A 16,566-nucleotide genomic window follows, 5' to 3' on the forward strand; every position below is an offset into this window, starting at 1 on the left:
ACAAATAGGTAGTTCATGATTCAATATAAATAAATATGAATAATCCATCCATATAACATAATGGTATACAAAATTAACTTGTTCTTAACGTTCAGGCTTTGATCCTCCCTTTTTTTTTTTAAAACTCAAATAGGAAAAGGTTTTGCACGCTTTTCAACACACAAAATCTGATTATATTGATCATGATTAGATAGTAAATCTGTGTCGATCAAATTCTTATTGTTGGATTTACCAAAACGAACAACTTTAAATTTTCAATTTGCAGGTAAGACTTCTAAAATTCTGGTTTAAGAATGAACACATATCAGACAATAGAAAATTCTATAAGGTGTCAAAACCAATATGTGAGTATCAAACTCGCAGCCAAAGAAAAACAATGTATCTAGCATAGCGGAATCAAATTGTGCTAACTATAGGTACAAACACCTAAAATTGGGTCTCGAAGCCCTGCTATAATTGACTTGAAACCACATCTATTAGAAAATCCTCAAATCACATACAATAAGAAACCTTTGGAATTCATACAAGACGGTTCATAAAAATTGGGTCCTAAAATCATATATGATAGCTCTGATACCACATGTAAGCATAAATTGGAATCCATACATGATTATAGAACACCAAATAGAATGAGATAGATTGTGTACCTGACAAATCATGAATGGAATAAGAATTCTTGTTTTCATCACCGGATCTTGTGACAGTCAAGTGACTGAAAATGACTAGGGCTTCCTCTGTATCTCACACTCCCTTTCACAGCCAACAATGGGGCAAGCTGTGGAGTCAGATTAGATTAGTGATTACAGAGGGGACCTAGCCAACATATATTTAACCCTAGTCCCTTCCCATCATGGGCCTATAGGTTAAGGCCTACACTGTAGTCCACACTAATCAATACAGATATCCAAGCCCAAATAAATAGACCACTTAACTGATTAAGTTGGCTTACATATGCACTTCTCTGGATCATGAATTAGCCAGTTTTTATTAAAACAAAAATTGCAATTGATTGAAGCCCACAAGAATTAATAAATAATTCTTACATAGTACCCATAGAGAAAGGCTATGTAAGTTTTATCCGATTAAAATTAAAGGCTAGCTCATAGAGAAAACGGTACATAAAGCCATATTTGCTTTTATTATTCAAAAACAAGTGGAACCGAAGGTGTTACAAGTTACAACTAGAGCCGGAACTTATTTTTTTATTATTCTAAGATGGCTAGCCATCTCATCTCGGTAACATTATTACATCCTCGATTTTAACTTTCATGCAACCTTAGCAATGACACTGTCTCGTGATCGAGATTGGGTATTGTCAGGGTTGACCAGAGGGCCCCAGTTTCCGCTGAACTTGAGATCACTGATATCACGCTGGCGAATACCGAAGGCGTTGGAGAGAACCTCGGCAGGGGTGGCCCTGAACACCTGCTTGACATGGCTCACGGCAGCTCTAGCATTGGTCTTGAACACCACATACTCGAATCCTTCATCTTGTGCTTGTTGCGCCACCACGAAGTTCTGTGGCACCACCAGCAATTGTCCCTTCCTGAGCTCGTCATTGAACACTGCTTGCCCCTGGCAGTTCACTATGCGAACCCTTCCTCGGCCTCTCACCACGTAAATGATGCTGTTTGCATTGATGTTCCAGTGTGGACCATAGATTCCATTCTGCAGATGCATGCATGGATATCATATAAAGATTAATGTCACCTTATACATACAATGAACTTTATTATATAGTAAATAATCATTGTATATATATACCTGGTAGAGATTTACGTATTCAGCACTGAGACCTAAAAAGCGGAGGATTGGGAGGGTGAGGCTGTTGATGTCACTGATGCGACCGGCGCGTGGATTGTAGAGATCGGCGCGTGAAGGGCGGTTGATGTTCTCGTGAATCTTCAAGGTGCAGAAGTTTTCCTCAAGACCATTGCTAGTTCTGCATCCTCCCCTTCCCCTGCTCTCTCTCCTAGATGGAATTGTCCGGCGTGATTCTTCTTCTTCCTCTTCTTCTTCCCTCTGCCAATGCTTTCCTCGTCCTCGTGGTCCACGTTCTTCACGCTCTTCTTCTTCTTCCCTCTCGAAATGTCTTTGTCTTTCTCCACGTCCACGTCCTCCTCCTTGTCTCTCTTCTTCATCTTCATCCTCATCTTCGTCCTCCTCCCTGCTGGGTCTTCTAGTTCTTCGTCCGGAGGGACGTGAGTGGCGTCCATGTTGCTCTTGATCTTCATCTTCATCTTCTTCATCTTCGTCTTCGTCTGCACTTTCGGGGCTAATAAAGCTGAGATCATCGCCCTCCACCTTCACAATTTGCCTCCTCTGATCATCTGAGGATTGGAGTTGCTTTGCGGTGTCATGGTCGATGTTGAAAACTTGTTGCAAAAACTCTGCGCCGAAGCCGCTGAGGATACTGCCACCTTCTTCCTCCTCCTGCTCAGACTCCTGGTGGTGCTGGCCATGCCTGCGTCCACCGGGGGACTCACGGCGTGGTTGCCTCTGGCTCTGCTGGGTCTCTGGGTGCTCTATCGCTGGATTTCCGGCAAGATAAAACACCTGCATGCAATAATTAATGGATTCAAGCACACACGATATAATTTAGTTGATCCACATGGTGCATAATATATAATGCATACTCTTGGGGTTTGATCAAGCTGGTTTGCAAAGTTGGAGGTGTCAATGAGACTGATGGCAATGGCAGGTTCATTGCCGTAGTTGTAAGTCCAGTAAGGGATTCCAGGTGGAATGGCAATGATATCACCGGGACTGAAGTGACGAATCTTCTGGTGCCTGTCTCTTTGCTGCCGTGAGCTTCCTCCCCTTCTTCCTTGTCTTGATTGTGATTGTGGCTCTTCATACGTCTCAGGACACCCAGGAATTGCAATTCCTAAAGCACCCCTTCCTGCATATATAAATTAATTAAGTTATATATAATTACCGCATAAAACAATTAATATCAATTAATTATATATGAGAGTGGAAATTATAATATAAGAGAATTATATATTAATCAACCTTGGACGATCATAATCAGCTGTGGAGAAGGAGTGAAGGATGGCAAGTGGAGTCCTTTGGGTTGGATAGTGCGTCGGACAACAGACACCCCGGCGCATTGTAGCTCGGGGCTCTGGCTGGGGCTCCATGTCTCAATCAAGCCAGCTTCAGACTCAACGCGGTTGTCAGGCTCCAACACGTTAATTCTGTCAAGCTGGCATTGACTAAACCGGTCGGACCAATCAAAGGACCGAGCTAAGCAGGTGCTCGTGAAGAGCAGTAAGCAAAGAGAGAGCACGAAAGGTTTGGCCATTGTTATTATTGAGGAATGTTGTTTGTTCCTTGCTGTGGTGAAGCGGAGAACCTGAGGCGTGGTGATTTATAGGAAGGAGAGAAGGTTCATGGAGGGACACGTCATTGCTCTGGTGATGACATTCTTCATCTTGCATGGCTTCAAAACCCTAATTTTGTTACACCTCATGAGGTTTGTAAGAGGAGGTGGCTTCACGCTTCACATAATGATCCAAAGTATGACATTGTTTGTACATATGTATATGCTTTATTTCATTTTGGAACTTTGCTAGCTGCTAAATGAATGTGCATGCATGGGGGACCACCACTGCTGTTCTCCGCATCTCATCACTTTAATTTCAAAAGGAAATTTACTGTCTCCAGAACCCCCGCCCAACTTCTACATTTTCAATTTACTATATGGTTTGAAACAAATTAAATTAAGATCGATTCAATTCGTAAAGCCTTGCCTCTCAATACTTGTATTATTTTTTAAAGGCCGAAAATTGTATATAAGATAGTACAAGTATGACAATACTTTGTAAACAATATGTAGTGGTCTAATTACATTTAGATGTGTATCGTTTTTTTACAGTACAAGTGTTATCATTAACCGTCACAAATTGCCGTCACAAATTGCAAGTGATAGTTCAAGACCACCACAAATTACATGTGTAAGGTGTTTGCCAATATATTTATAAGTTTACCAATTATTTTTTAATTTAACTATTAAGTATAAGACATTGCTCCTGTACTTTTATTAAAAGAACTATACCTTTAGGTCTTAGGTCTTGTTTATAAAAAAGGGTTAATCATCAAATTGGTTCCTGTCGTTATAAGGTCGTTTGAGATTGGTCCCTCATCAGAAAATATTGTGATTATCGTCCCCACAATTGCAGCACGTTTGTATTTAGTCCTCACCGGAGGGCGGAGCTCCGGCGAAGTGGCTTAGTCGCAAGCCGGAGCTGGCGTGGCTTTAGTCACGTCATTTTTAATTAAATATGGATATTTAATATTAATTAAAATAAAATAAAAAACTTATTAAAAATATTACTAAAAATTGAAAATTTTCAAAAACTGAAATTTCATTCACTAAAAAAACACTTAATATTCATCTAGTTCATCTTCAATCTCATCTTCATCTTCTTCTTTCAACATTTCGAGTTTCATTATTTCCATTTCCAGAATTGAGAAGCCATTACCACTCAATAGCTCAAAACCCCTAATGTTAAGCACCCCAATACTGGTCCATGTGGGAAGTAGGGGTGCACATGGGTTGGGTTGGATGACTTTTTAAGCTAATCAGGATCCGAACCAATCAAAATTGTTTGGGTTGGGTTGGGTTGGATTTTACAAATTTTCACCTTCGGACCCGAACCAACCCAATCTGACGATCTTCGGGTTGGTTTGGATGGGTTGATTGGATCGCTATATTAAAATAATAATAAATCTGAAATATTGAAAAAACATTAAAAATTTGAAAAATAATTAGAAAAAATTGTAAATATGTTATGATACCAAATAGCATAAAAGGGACTCATAACATTGTACTAAATAACATGAAATAGTATTACATAAATGACATATAGCCAAATACCATGAAAAACAACTACGACAATAGAATCAAGTTAATTAATACGACAATGGCATGACACTTAGAATTGAGATGTTTCTATTCTCCAGCATGCTAATAAAATTGAAAGAAAGAGTGAAGAATGTGAAAAGTGAAAATGTTAAATAAAATTAGTGTTATAGAATTTACATGTAGTTTAGGTAAAATTATTTAAAAATATATATTAAATAATATATTATTATTGTATGTTTGGATTTCGGGTTGGGTTGGGTGGATTGTTATTAAATCCGATATTTGATCCGAAGTTGATTGGATTGTAATAAAATCCATCCGATTGACCCGTTTTCCCAATCCAACCCGCATTTTCTTCATTGGATCGGCGGGTTCATTGGATCTTAGTGGCAAAGTAAGGTGGCGAGAGGAAACTGAAGGAAATTCAGATGTGTAATTAAGGGGATTCCACAAACAAATGCCATGTGGGAGGGAGAAGAAGAACGAGGGGATAGGGTATTCAGTTGGGATAAGAGGAAAGGCAGGGGGAGAAGAGAAGCAGGTTGGGAAAGAGTGGGAGAAAATCAAGCCCAGGCATTACCTACAACCTTAAATCCTTCTCATAAATTCTGACCTTAAATCCTTCTCAGAAAAAACCAACTTAGAAACATCACCAAAACACCCTAAACCCAGCGACGCCAACCCCCACTTGCTACCTCAACCCCACCCCACCCCACCCCCAACTGAAACCCCAACACTCAACCCCCACCCCCACCCGCATCCTCAACTTCAACCCCACCCCCAACCGAAACCCCAGCCCCTACCCGCAACCTCAACCCGAGCTGATCCCCACCCCTATACGAGACCTCAACCCGAAAACATACGAAGCAAGGAGGAGTGTCGAAAGTCCAACCTCCATGAGCCACTGTGAAGAGAAGAAGAGCGTCGTGATGTGGATCTGCTCCGATATGCCCCAATCAGCTTCGATCTTATGTGTAAATGTTTCATTTTTAAGAGAAGGGATAATGATTGATGGGTTTGTGGATGTTGGGATTGTTGGGTTGGGGTGGAGGTTGAAGAAGATGATGATGAAGTTCAGGATTAGGATGGTGAAGATTATTAGTTTTTTCAGGTTACAGAAGATTTGAGTTTTTTTTTTACAGAAGATTATTAGTTTATTGTGGATTTTTTATTTTAATTTTTTATTTTATTTTAATTATCATTAATTATCCATGTTTATTTGTTCAAACTAAAAGAAAAATTAACTATCCATGTCATCTAAAATATAATTAAAAATGACCTCAGCTCCGGCTTGCCACTTCGCAAAAACTCTGCCCTCCGACAAAGACTAAATGCAAACATGTTGCAATCGTTGGGACGATAATCACAATATTTTTCGGCGAGGGACCAAACTCAAACGACCTTACAAAGACAGGGGTCAATTTGATGATTAACCCTATAAAAAATTATTTCATAAGATGTACACATTAGGAGAAAATGGTATAAGACTCATCTATTTGTAAATGGGTAGAGGCCGGAGAAATCATATATCTTGCAATGCTATTTTTAAAAAATAAATAAAATATAAAATGAGATATAGTGTTTTCTTTTTCTTTACATGTGTGTGCATGATATCTAAATAAATAAGTAGGGCAGTCGATAAAGGTTGCTAAGGACGAGAGACACGTAGGAGAAGATCATGAGCATGCGTACACGGGGTAGCCATTCTTCAGTACTGAACGTAGTGCATCATCAGATTTAGGCTAGTGGATTACAGCTAGCTATACAGTACAGGAAGTACATGCATGTGATGCGGTGTCGATTTTGTGCGTATCGGAGGATCGGTGTTTCTAGGGGTAATGTTTCATCCACACCTCTTTTTTGAGGTGGAGAGATGGAATGATGAGAGAGATAGGAAGAAAAAAAAATGTAAGAGAGAGAAAATATGATATGTGATAGATGATAAGATGAGAGAGATAGAAATAAAAAAAAGGTGGAAATGAAGTGTTTAAAAAATGAGGTGTGTATATATCATTACTCGTGTTTCTAGCTATCTAATTGTGTTTGGATTCTTCAAAATCTATAAGCGCTGAGGTATATCAAGATAAGCAAAGACAAACAAAGAAGCATAGGGTCACAGGTGGAATCATGACCAAACCTCCTCTATTCTGATTTTACTACTCCCTCCATTTCACAAAAATTGTTATTTTGGACATATTCTTTCAAATTTCAATATTCCAAAATGTTTTTTTTATAGAAAATCAATGATTTTTTGTGAATTTTTTCCACCTTTATCCTTATTTAATACATTTTCTCTCATTTATCACATTTCATATTAACCAACTACAACTCTTTTCTCTATTAACTACTTCCTCTGTTCCAGAAAGTTTAATTTGTTGTTTTGGACCTTCTTTCAATATTCCAAAATGTTTGTTGTTTTAGAAAGTCAATGCATTTTTTGTTAATTTTTTCCACCTATGCCCTCATTTAATACATTTTCTCTCACTTATCATCTTTCATATTAACCAACCACAACTTTTCTCTATTAATTACAATCTTCTCTATCTAAGTATAATTTAATAGTTGCACATCATACTAGTAAAATTAAATAAGGACAATCTAGTCAAATTATACTATCATTAATTGTTTTCTTACTCTTTGTGCCACAACCTTAAACTACAAACATTCTTCTCTATCTAAGTATAATTAATAGTTGCACATGATACTAGTAAAATTAAATAAGGGCACTTAAGTAACATTATACTATTAGTCCCTGTCTTTGAGTCGTCGTCTGATCTAGGTCCCTCGCCAGAAAATTATTGTAAATGGTCCTCGTCTTTGAATTTTTTTTGGAGCGGCCGGAGGTCGGAACTCCGGCGAGTGCTTAAATGACATGTTGACTGTGTTAAGTCAGCTGACGTGGATTTAAAAATAAATAATAAATAACAGGTGTAAAATATTTTTAATTTTATTTTAATAAATAATTATTAAATCAATAATTTAAATAACATTTACATTAAAAAACACCAAATCAACCCAAAATCCCAAATTAATCTAGAAAACGTTAAGCAAATCCCTTCTTCTCTCTTGCTGCACCTCACCCACCTGCAGATGTGTTCTTCAACGCCACAACCACCGTCGTCAACCACTTCCTCCTCCACCGTCCACAAACGCCACAAGCACACCCAGTCCACCGCGTTTTCCACCTCCTTGTGAGTTTCCTTTTTCCTCTGAGATTCTTGGATCGATGTTCACCAATGCACGTCTTCAAGCAACTACCTAACGCTGCAAGCAGTGGGAAAAAATTAGAGGAAAAGAAAGAAGAATCAGATGATGAGGAAGAGGAATAGAACCAATGCCTTTGCTAAAGCAGAAAACTTGAACAATCTCTCTAACAGGATCAAGCCGTCGAGATCGACCACCCTCTCATGCGGTCCTCAGTTCCTTCAAGTGCCTCCTCTGCATCTTCCCCTATGCTCTCTGTTGCGCGAGGACCATGGGCATTTTCGTCAGCAGGGATCTGCACTGGGTTGTGACTCGGATTTGATGGATTTGGGGGTGAGTTTGATGTTTGGTGTTTGATGGATCTGATTGATTTGGGGGTGGAATTGATGTTTGGCGTTTGATGGATCTGCACTGGCGTTTTCGTTTTTGGGTGGATTTGATGGATCTGCACTAGCATAAGCGTTTGCGGTTGGGTGTGGGGTTGGGGTTAGGGTTTCGATTGCAGGTGGGGGTTGGGGTGGGAGTGGAGGTGGAGGTTGCAGGTGGGGGTGGGGGTGGGGTTGGGTCTTGGGGTTCTGGTTGGAGTAGAAGAAGAAGATAAAGGAGGAGGAGATGAAGGAGTTGGAGATGATGTGATTAATTTCTGGAAAATATTTCTAGGTTTAATTAATCTGCACCCTATGTCTAATAATTGGAAAAATATCTAGTTGATGGTGCTTTCTGGTAGGGCTGTCCAAACAAATTAGAACCGGCCCAAACCGACCGGCCCGAAGGCCTTTTTGCTCCATTGGGCCGGTTCGGTTCGTCCACGGGTTCAACCGGTGAGGATTTTTGGTTTTAGGTGGTTTATTTCGGTCGGTTTCGGTTTGGGCTGCTAACCGACCGAACCAGGTCTAAATTAAAAAAAAAACATTCGTAGCCCATCCCTGTCCAGCCCAACAAAAACAGCCCAAAACCTAAGCCTAATAACACAACCTCCCTCAACTTACAAACCCTAAATCACTCTGATATTCCTCACTCTCACAGCAGCCGCCACCACTCCATCTTCCTCTCTCACTTCCGCCACCACCCAGCCGCCGCCACCATTTCTCACAAGGCCAATCATCCCCGACCACCATTCCTCTCTTCCCATGAGCCACAGCCACCACGATGACTTCTCTTTTCCCCTCATCGAAATGGATCCGACGAGCCGTCGCTACCACCACCACTTCTTCTCTCTTGTCGAGATCTGAAAGCCCCTCCTCTCATGGCTTCAACTCGCATCATCAACGATTTTTGTGCTTCTCTGAAAGATCGAAGTTGCGGTGTTCCTATTTATTTTTTGGCTTTCTGTCCTTTTTTCTTACTTTGCTCATCTCTTCAGTTTTTTTAGCGTTGTTAGATGATTAAAGTTTTTATTTTTCTTCTTGGATCTGGTTCTCGTTTAAATTAGTGTTCAATTTTTGTATTGCAATATGAAATATTAGTGAAAAAATTGCATCTTTTCCTTCTCTTCCCCTTCCTCTGCAATTTTTTTTTTCTGGTGCTATATCTCACGGTTAAATGCTAACCGACCGTCAAAACCGCCGTCCGACGAAACCGGACCCGAACCACCCGTCGCCGATGAACGGTCGGCGGCGGACCTGAAGGTTTGATGAATTTCACCGAACGTAACCGACATTTCGGCCCGAAACCGACCAAAGCCGACAGCTGGACAGCCCTATTTTCTGGACCGGTAGATGATGTGTCTTTTTCAAATAATGCAATTAGTTTTTCTTGTAATTTAGACTAGGATGTGAGGATTTGTTATGATTGAGGATGTTTATTCTGGTATTTGCCTTTGGGCATTAGTTTTAACACCCTCTTATTAATTCCACACCCTCTTTTATTTTCTAAATTCCCTTAATACCCTCTTCTATAAAGAGATAATCAAAGTGTGATAGTATTTTCATACCTACTAACTGTGAAAACATTTTTACACCTACTAACTGTTCACACTCACTAAGTGTGAAACGCTTAAAACGAAAGGAAGAAAGTGAAGAGAGAATGAACATACTCGATTCATACAATTGTGTTTCACACTCAAGGGTGTGAAACACAATTCAGTTTCGCACTCAAGACCAGGAATGTGAATGGACCACCTATTGAGAATTTTATTTTCAATTTTAAATTTTTAGTTTATTTAGAATTAGATTTCAAACTCAAGTGTGTGAAACATTTTCAAATTTCACACTCAAGAGTGTGAGTTATTGAACTGTTAATAATTTTATTTTTAAAAATATTTTTTTTTGTTTTTTTATATTTTCATTTCACACTCAAGAGAGTGAAATCTTTTCAAATTTCACACTCAAGAGTGCGAAGGAACCAACTGTTAAGAATTTTATTTTTAATAATTAAATTTCACACTCAAGTGTGTGAAACATTTTCAAATTTCACACTCAAGAGTGAGTTATTGAACTGTTAATAATTTTATTTTTAAAAATAATTTTTGTTTTTTTTATATTTTCATTTCACACTCAAGAGTGTGAAATATTTTCAAATTTCACCCTCAAGGGTGTGAAGGAACCAACTGTTAAGAATTTTATTTTTAATTTTAAATATTTTATTTTTTTTATAATTAAATTTTACATTCAAGAGTGCGAAAAATGCAAGCTCACACCCAAGTGTCAAACTTTTCCTTGTATGGTTTGAATTTACCACCTGCTCACACCCTAATGTCAAACTTTCCTTCCTGTTTAAGGTTCCATAGTCAGACCTTATCATAACAACAACAAAGCCATTGTCCTTCCCCACCAACTGAGCCCAATCAAAGACTTTCATGCCGATTTTGGAATTTCTAGAAACAACAAACACGGTTAGCTTATTATTTAATAAAGTCAATAAATTGTATATATCATATTAAGCACATGAGATATGTGAATCTTATCAGTGATGAAGGCTTCTGTACAATCTGCCATAACAACAGGAGATAACGCATTCATGTCATCTATTGCATTCATTAAATCTTCATCCTCCTTCAATATGTGACCCCATTCTTTCATATCATCCACTTCATTGTCTACTTCTTTCACATGATCCACCTTGATATAATCCCCTTCAGCCACATTATCGACTTTCTCAATGAGCACAGGAGACAAGATTAGCTATCCTAAAATGGAAAAGAGTAAGAATCAAAAAGAAAAATTCGCAAACAAGTAAATTTCACACTTTTGAGTGTGAACGGAGCAACTATTTCCCACTCGAAAGTGTGAACTACAAACCAAATTCACACTCTAAAGTGTGAAATACGAACAACAGTGATAAAATGAAATTTTCACACTTACTAATTGTGAAACATTTTCACACTCATTGATTGTGAAACATTTTCACACTCATTGAGTGTGAAACACTTAATACGAAAGAAAGAAGGTGAAGAGAGAATCAACATACATCGGTTCACACTTACAAAGTATGAAATGTTTTCACATATATTAAGTGTGAAAAGTGGCAACGAAGAAAACTATGAGATGAGAGTAAAAGTGCATGGTGGTGTGACAAACAAAGATGATGGTAGTGATAAGGTAGGAAAAAGGATATGTTTGGAATGAAATTAAATTTTAAGGGTATTTGAGACATTTTGGTGCATAAAGGAGGGTGGGGGATTAATTGAGGGGGTGTTAAAACTAATGCCCTTTGCCTTTTCATGTTTGTATCATGCTCCTGGAGTCTGGAGTCAGCTGCAGCACTTGATGATTGAAATTATTTACATGACATTTCCTTTGGAAAATGTTAAAATGTTTCATTTCAACTTGGGTAAATGATTTTCCTTTCTTGAATTTTAAAAAAAAAATTATGAATTTAATTTATTTTTATAATCCACGTAAGCATTTTTATCCCAGACAACATGCTATTTAAGTACTCGCCGGAGCTCCGATCTCCGACGAGGATCTGCTCCAAAAAAAATTCAAAGACGAGGACCATTTACAATAATTTTTCCGGCGAGGAACTTAGATCAGACGGCGACTCAAAGACAGTGACTAATATGATGCTTAACCCCTATTAATAATTGTCATTTTACTCTTTGTGCCACAACTTTAAACAACAATCTTTATGGAACGGATGAAGTATTAATTAACGCACATGAGTTTAGTTCGATGAATTTTTAAATCAATTGGAATTGAAACCAATCAAAATTCGGGTTGGATTGGGTTGGGTTGGATGTAGCGAGTATTCACATTTGAACTCAAACCAACCAAACAGACAATGTCTGGTGGGTTTATCGAATCGAATCATTACATCAAAATATTAATAAATTAAGAATATTGAACAAATATAAAAAATATGAAAAAATCAAAAAAAAATTGATAAATTTATTATAGTACCAAATAACATTAAAAAACACAAATATTGCACTAAATAGCATGAAATAATACCACATAAATGACATATAACCAAATACCATGAAAAATAAGTATGACGAAGGAATCAAGTTAATCAATATGTTAATGACATGACATTTAGCACTTAGATGTCTCCATTCTCCAACAGGCCAAATAAAATTGAAACAAAGAGTGAAGAATGTGAAAATGTAACTATGAAATAAATTTTAAATTAAGTAAAATTATTAATAATATGTATTAAATATTATATTATTATTGTATGTTTGGATTTCGGGTTGGGTTGGGTGCATTGTTATTAAATCTGATATCCGATCCGAAGATGATTGGATTGTAATAAAATTCATCATTGACCCGTTTACCCAATCAAACCCGCATTTCTCCATTGTATCAAGCGTGTTCATTAGGACTAACCCTGCTATATATTAATCATGTAAGATTAGGTTTACAAGTTAAATTTATTTTTCTGTTGAAATTCTGATTCACCTTGGACGCATATGTTACACAATGTTCAGGACATTGTGTAGGATATGTTACACAATGTTCAGGACATTGTGTAGGACATGCAAACAACAACATACATAATTAAACTTGCTATAAAGTAAACAAACAATGTAACAAAATAACACAAGAAATTGGTAACTCAGTTCGGTGCAACATCAACAACGTCTAGAGGGTTTTCACCCAGAAAAGGAAATCCATAATTAGTAGTTTAGGAACAACCGGTCTTACAAGAAAACTCATTTTTCATAAGCCTTACAACCTAAACGCTACCCAGTGTATTTCTACTTAGTACTCCCCCTAAGTATGAGAGCCTCTCTCACTTTCTCTCAATCACTCACCATAGTGATTGAATCACAAGTTACAATAAAGATGTAGAGATTTGAAACTCAACTAAATACTAACAACTCAATGCTTGTGAATGGAACGACAGCACTTGAGTTGATTACAAAAAGCACAAGATGGACTCAAAAAGTAAACCCTAATACAATCAACAATCCGTGTAGCAGCTAGGGTTTCTTGCAACATTTAAATAGATATTCTCCGGGCCTTGATCTTCAACGGGTTGAGCATCAACAAGTCCATGTAGTAAATCAGGAACAAATCTTAACAAGAATTTCTTCCACCAATAACAAAACGGAACCAAATCTTCCAGATTGCTTGGTTCACACGGAATTAATCATATTTCCAAAATAGATTAATTTTCTCAAAAACACATAACATATGTACAGCGAAAAACGCGTGAGATCACCACAAAATCGTCTGACTAAATTCATCACGTAAATACGTTCAGTAACCAAACAGAAACCAGTTGCACAATGTTATACATAATGCTAGAACATTTGGTCGCACATCAGACAAACACATGTTGTTTATCACACCAAGTTACAACACACAACACTTAGATAACAATGCAGCCAATCACTAAGCAAAATACTCAACATCTGTAAATTAATTTTGACATATAAAAAACATATTATAAATAATATGTGCCTAGCAAAATGAAACATTGGACATTCGTGGTCAAGATTCACAGACCGATTGTTACCTCTACCAATCCGATGGGGCAAGGGTTGGTTCCTGTCAAATCGTTTTAAAATCTTCCCACATGACCGCAATGGAATGGAGATCTCTGTACTGCTAGGTTTCTAGGGTTTCACAAAAACTTGTCGCCATCCTTCATGGCCGCATGGGAGTCTTTATATTTTGTTTTCCTTGGCGGGGACGTTGCTCTCGCGAGCCTTGCTTCTTCTTAGCCTGAGTCTTGCTTCGAGCTAGCTGGATCTGCTTCTTTTCTAATCTTCCTACCATCCTTCACAACGGCGAGGGAGGCTTGGCCTTGAGCTTTCCTCAACGACAGGCCTTGCTACTTCTTTGCCCGCGCCTTGCTTCAAGCTAGCTAGTTCTATTTCCTCTCTATTCATCTTCGAACCTTTGTTTTCCTTGCTAAGCATGCCCTTTCCAACTCTTGTGACACTCATCTCGGAGCAAGGAAAGTGACGACGACAAGCATCTAACTCAGTGGTGAAATGAAAGGAATCGACTCTGGCCAAGGAGGGGGACGATGAGGGTGGAGGGGAAACAGAGAAGGAAGGCGGAGCAACTTCTCAGTGTCTTAGGCTCATTAAGATGGCTCTTAGATTGGTAGAAAAATACAAAATCTCAATGGTGAAGTAGTGTGAACAAGACGGTACCGCTGAAGTAAGGGAAGGTTGTGAAGGTTTTTTACAGGGCTATGACACTCTTGTTATTGATGGAATCTCAGAGATGGTGAGCAACAATCAAATTAGGAATTGTATTCTCAATATTGGAAACCAGCAAAGGTTTTTGTCCAAAGCGAAAAGAAGAAGAGAACGTGGCGGAGGTTTGGTTTCGTTTGATTTTCTTCTTTGGCGTTTGCAAAGTCAACGATTAAATTATTGGATGTAGCCAAACTGGTGGTGTCTATTTGGTAGTGAAGATGACACAATTCCCAAATCTGTGTGCATCCGGGTCTGTTCTTTGAGGAGTCATGCTGGCTTTGATGTTTTGACAAAGAGGTGGGGAAGAGAGGCTAATTAAGGAGTGAAGGCTAAGGGGTCAGTTTCGACAATGTCTACCCCTTCATGGAGAGATGTTCTCGTTGGGAGCCCAAAGGTGTCAAGCAAGGTATTTTTATCTCAAGATGAGGAGGGGATAGTTGCGGAGAAATCTTGTTTCTACAACTTCCTACCTTGGGCTCCGATGGAGTTTCTTTTCCTTGAGATCTCACTTTTTTAACTTAAGGTGTGTGTGGAGGGTGAGCTGTCAGAGACAGGTTTAGATTCCAAAAATAGGGGATGCATTTCTTGGATGTTGGTAGAGAATTTGGGCCATAGGAGGAGTGTTGATGTTGACATGGTGCAGCTAGATGAAGAAAGGGTGGGCTTGAGCGGGTTTTTTTCTAATCTTGTTGTGTTAGTTATTGGTTCCCAAGATTATTCTTTGTTCTTTTATGGCGTTTTTTATAGGACCACTCTGTCTTAGCAGGTGCGGTGTGTGGGAGGTGCGATGGTGCTTTGCGCCAATCTTGTTCGAGGTTTGTTTATTGATGATTTCTATGGGCTTCGTCTCTTATGAGGTATCCCTTTCCTTTTTGTTTGAGCCGTTATTAGTCGTGGGCTCTTCTTTTCTTGCTTTAGGGCATTGCGTTGTGGCTAGGGCTGTGAAGGAGTTTTTTGTTTCACTTTCACAGATTTCTTCACTCGTTAGTGGTAGCATGTTTGAGAGCGGGGAATCTTCTTTGTCTGAAGCCCCTTTTTCTTGTCTTCCTCGTGGGAAGGAGAGTCCAAAAATTGCCAAGAGAAGTCGCGAGCCGCTCCAAATACCCCAACACTTGTATGGATTCATTTTTTATTGATGGTGGCGACTCTATATCTGATGCGGTCACGCCCTTGGTTCCTCTTGCTTCGTTAGTTCGGGGGAGTACTCCGAGTGGTGGTTACTAGACGCTGTCCAAGAAGACGTGGCTTGTTGGCAAATTTTTCAGCTTGACGTTTGATGGAGTGGTGGCCGCCATAAATGCTAGGGTCTCCATTTCTTTTTGGTACTTCTTCTGGTATAGGTCTTTAACTTTGCATATTTTGCTTCCTTTTGGTTTTTCCTCTGGTTCAAGGCTATTAGGCAGGCTGGGATAATTATCCTTATTCTATCGGGATAATTGAAGAAAACTAGAGTCAGTAAGGAAGCATGTCATGTTGAAGAAGTCTTGTCAAGGAAGTTGGATTTCCTTAAATTTATATACTTTAAAAATTCAACGTAGACGAGGCATGAAAAGGTAACTTGCTACCGTGTGAAATGGTGTCCTTCTGTGTAACAACAAAGTTATAAAGTTGTTGTATTGGAATGTTTCTCCAAAGCTGTTGGTATTGAATGAACTTATGAGCCCGAGATTCATGCAATTTTGCAAGCTCTAATATATTGCTAGGAATTAAGTTTTCAATGTCTCAATTGGAAGTGATTCTACATTGGTGTAGGTTGGGTAAACCAAGGAAAATTCAAGCCATGCATGGAAGTTGCTTAAGTTTCTAATCAGATTGGCATGTTGCTGTTAGAAACTAAATGTTTGGGTGAAAATGGCATTTAGAGAGAAATTAATGGGTTTGTTAATACCCTTGC

General features: G+C 38.6%; 1 protein-coding gene across 1 annotated transcript; it reads right to left on the reverse strand.

Moving 5' to 3' along the window:
* Window positions 1–1,103: 1,103 nt before the first annotated feature.
* On the reverse strand, window positions 1,104–3,307 carry LOC130720103 (legumin type B-like). Its single transcript, XM_057570711.1, has 4 exons — window positions 3,016–3,307; window positions 2,637–2,902; window positions 1,765–2,556; window positions 1,104–1,668 (listed from the first exon to the last, which is right to left on the reverse strand). The coding sequence occupies exons 1-4, from the start codon at window positions 3,305–3,307 to the stop codon at window positions 1,267–1,269; spliced, it is 1,752 nt and encodes a 583-aa protein (XP_057426694.1). The 3' UTR covers window positions 1,104–1,266.
* Between the last annotated feature and the right edge of the window lie 13,259 nt (window positions 3,308–16,566).

Source organism: Lotus japonicus, chromosome 5, assembly GCF_012489685.1.
Source record: "Lotus japonicus ecotype B-129 chromosome 5, LjGifu_v1.2".
NCBI classification, from domain to species: Eukaryota; Viridiplantae; Streptophyta; class Magnoliopsida; order Fabales; family Fabaceae; genus Lotus; species Lotus japonicus.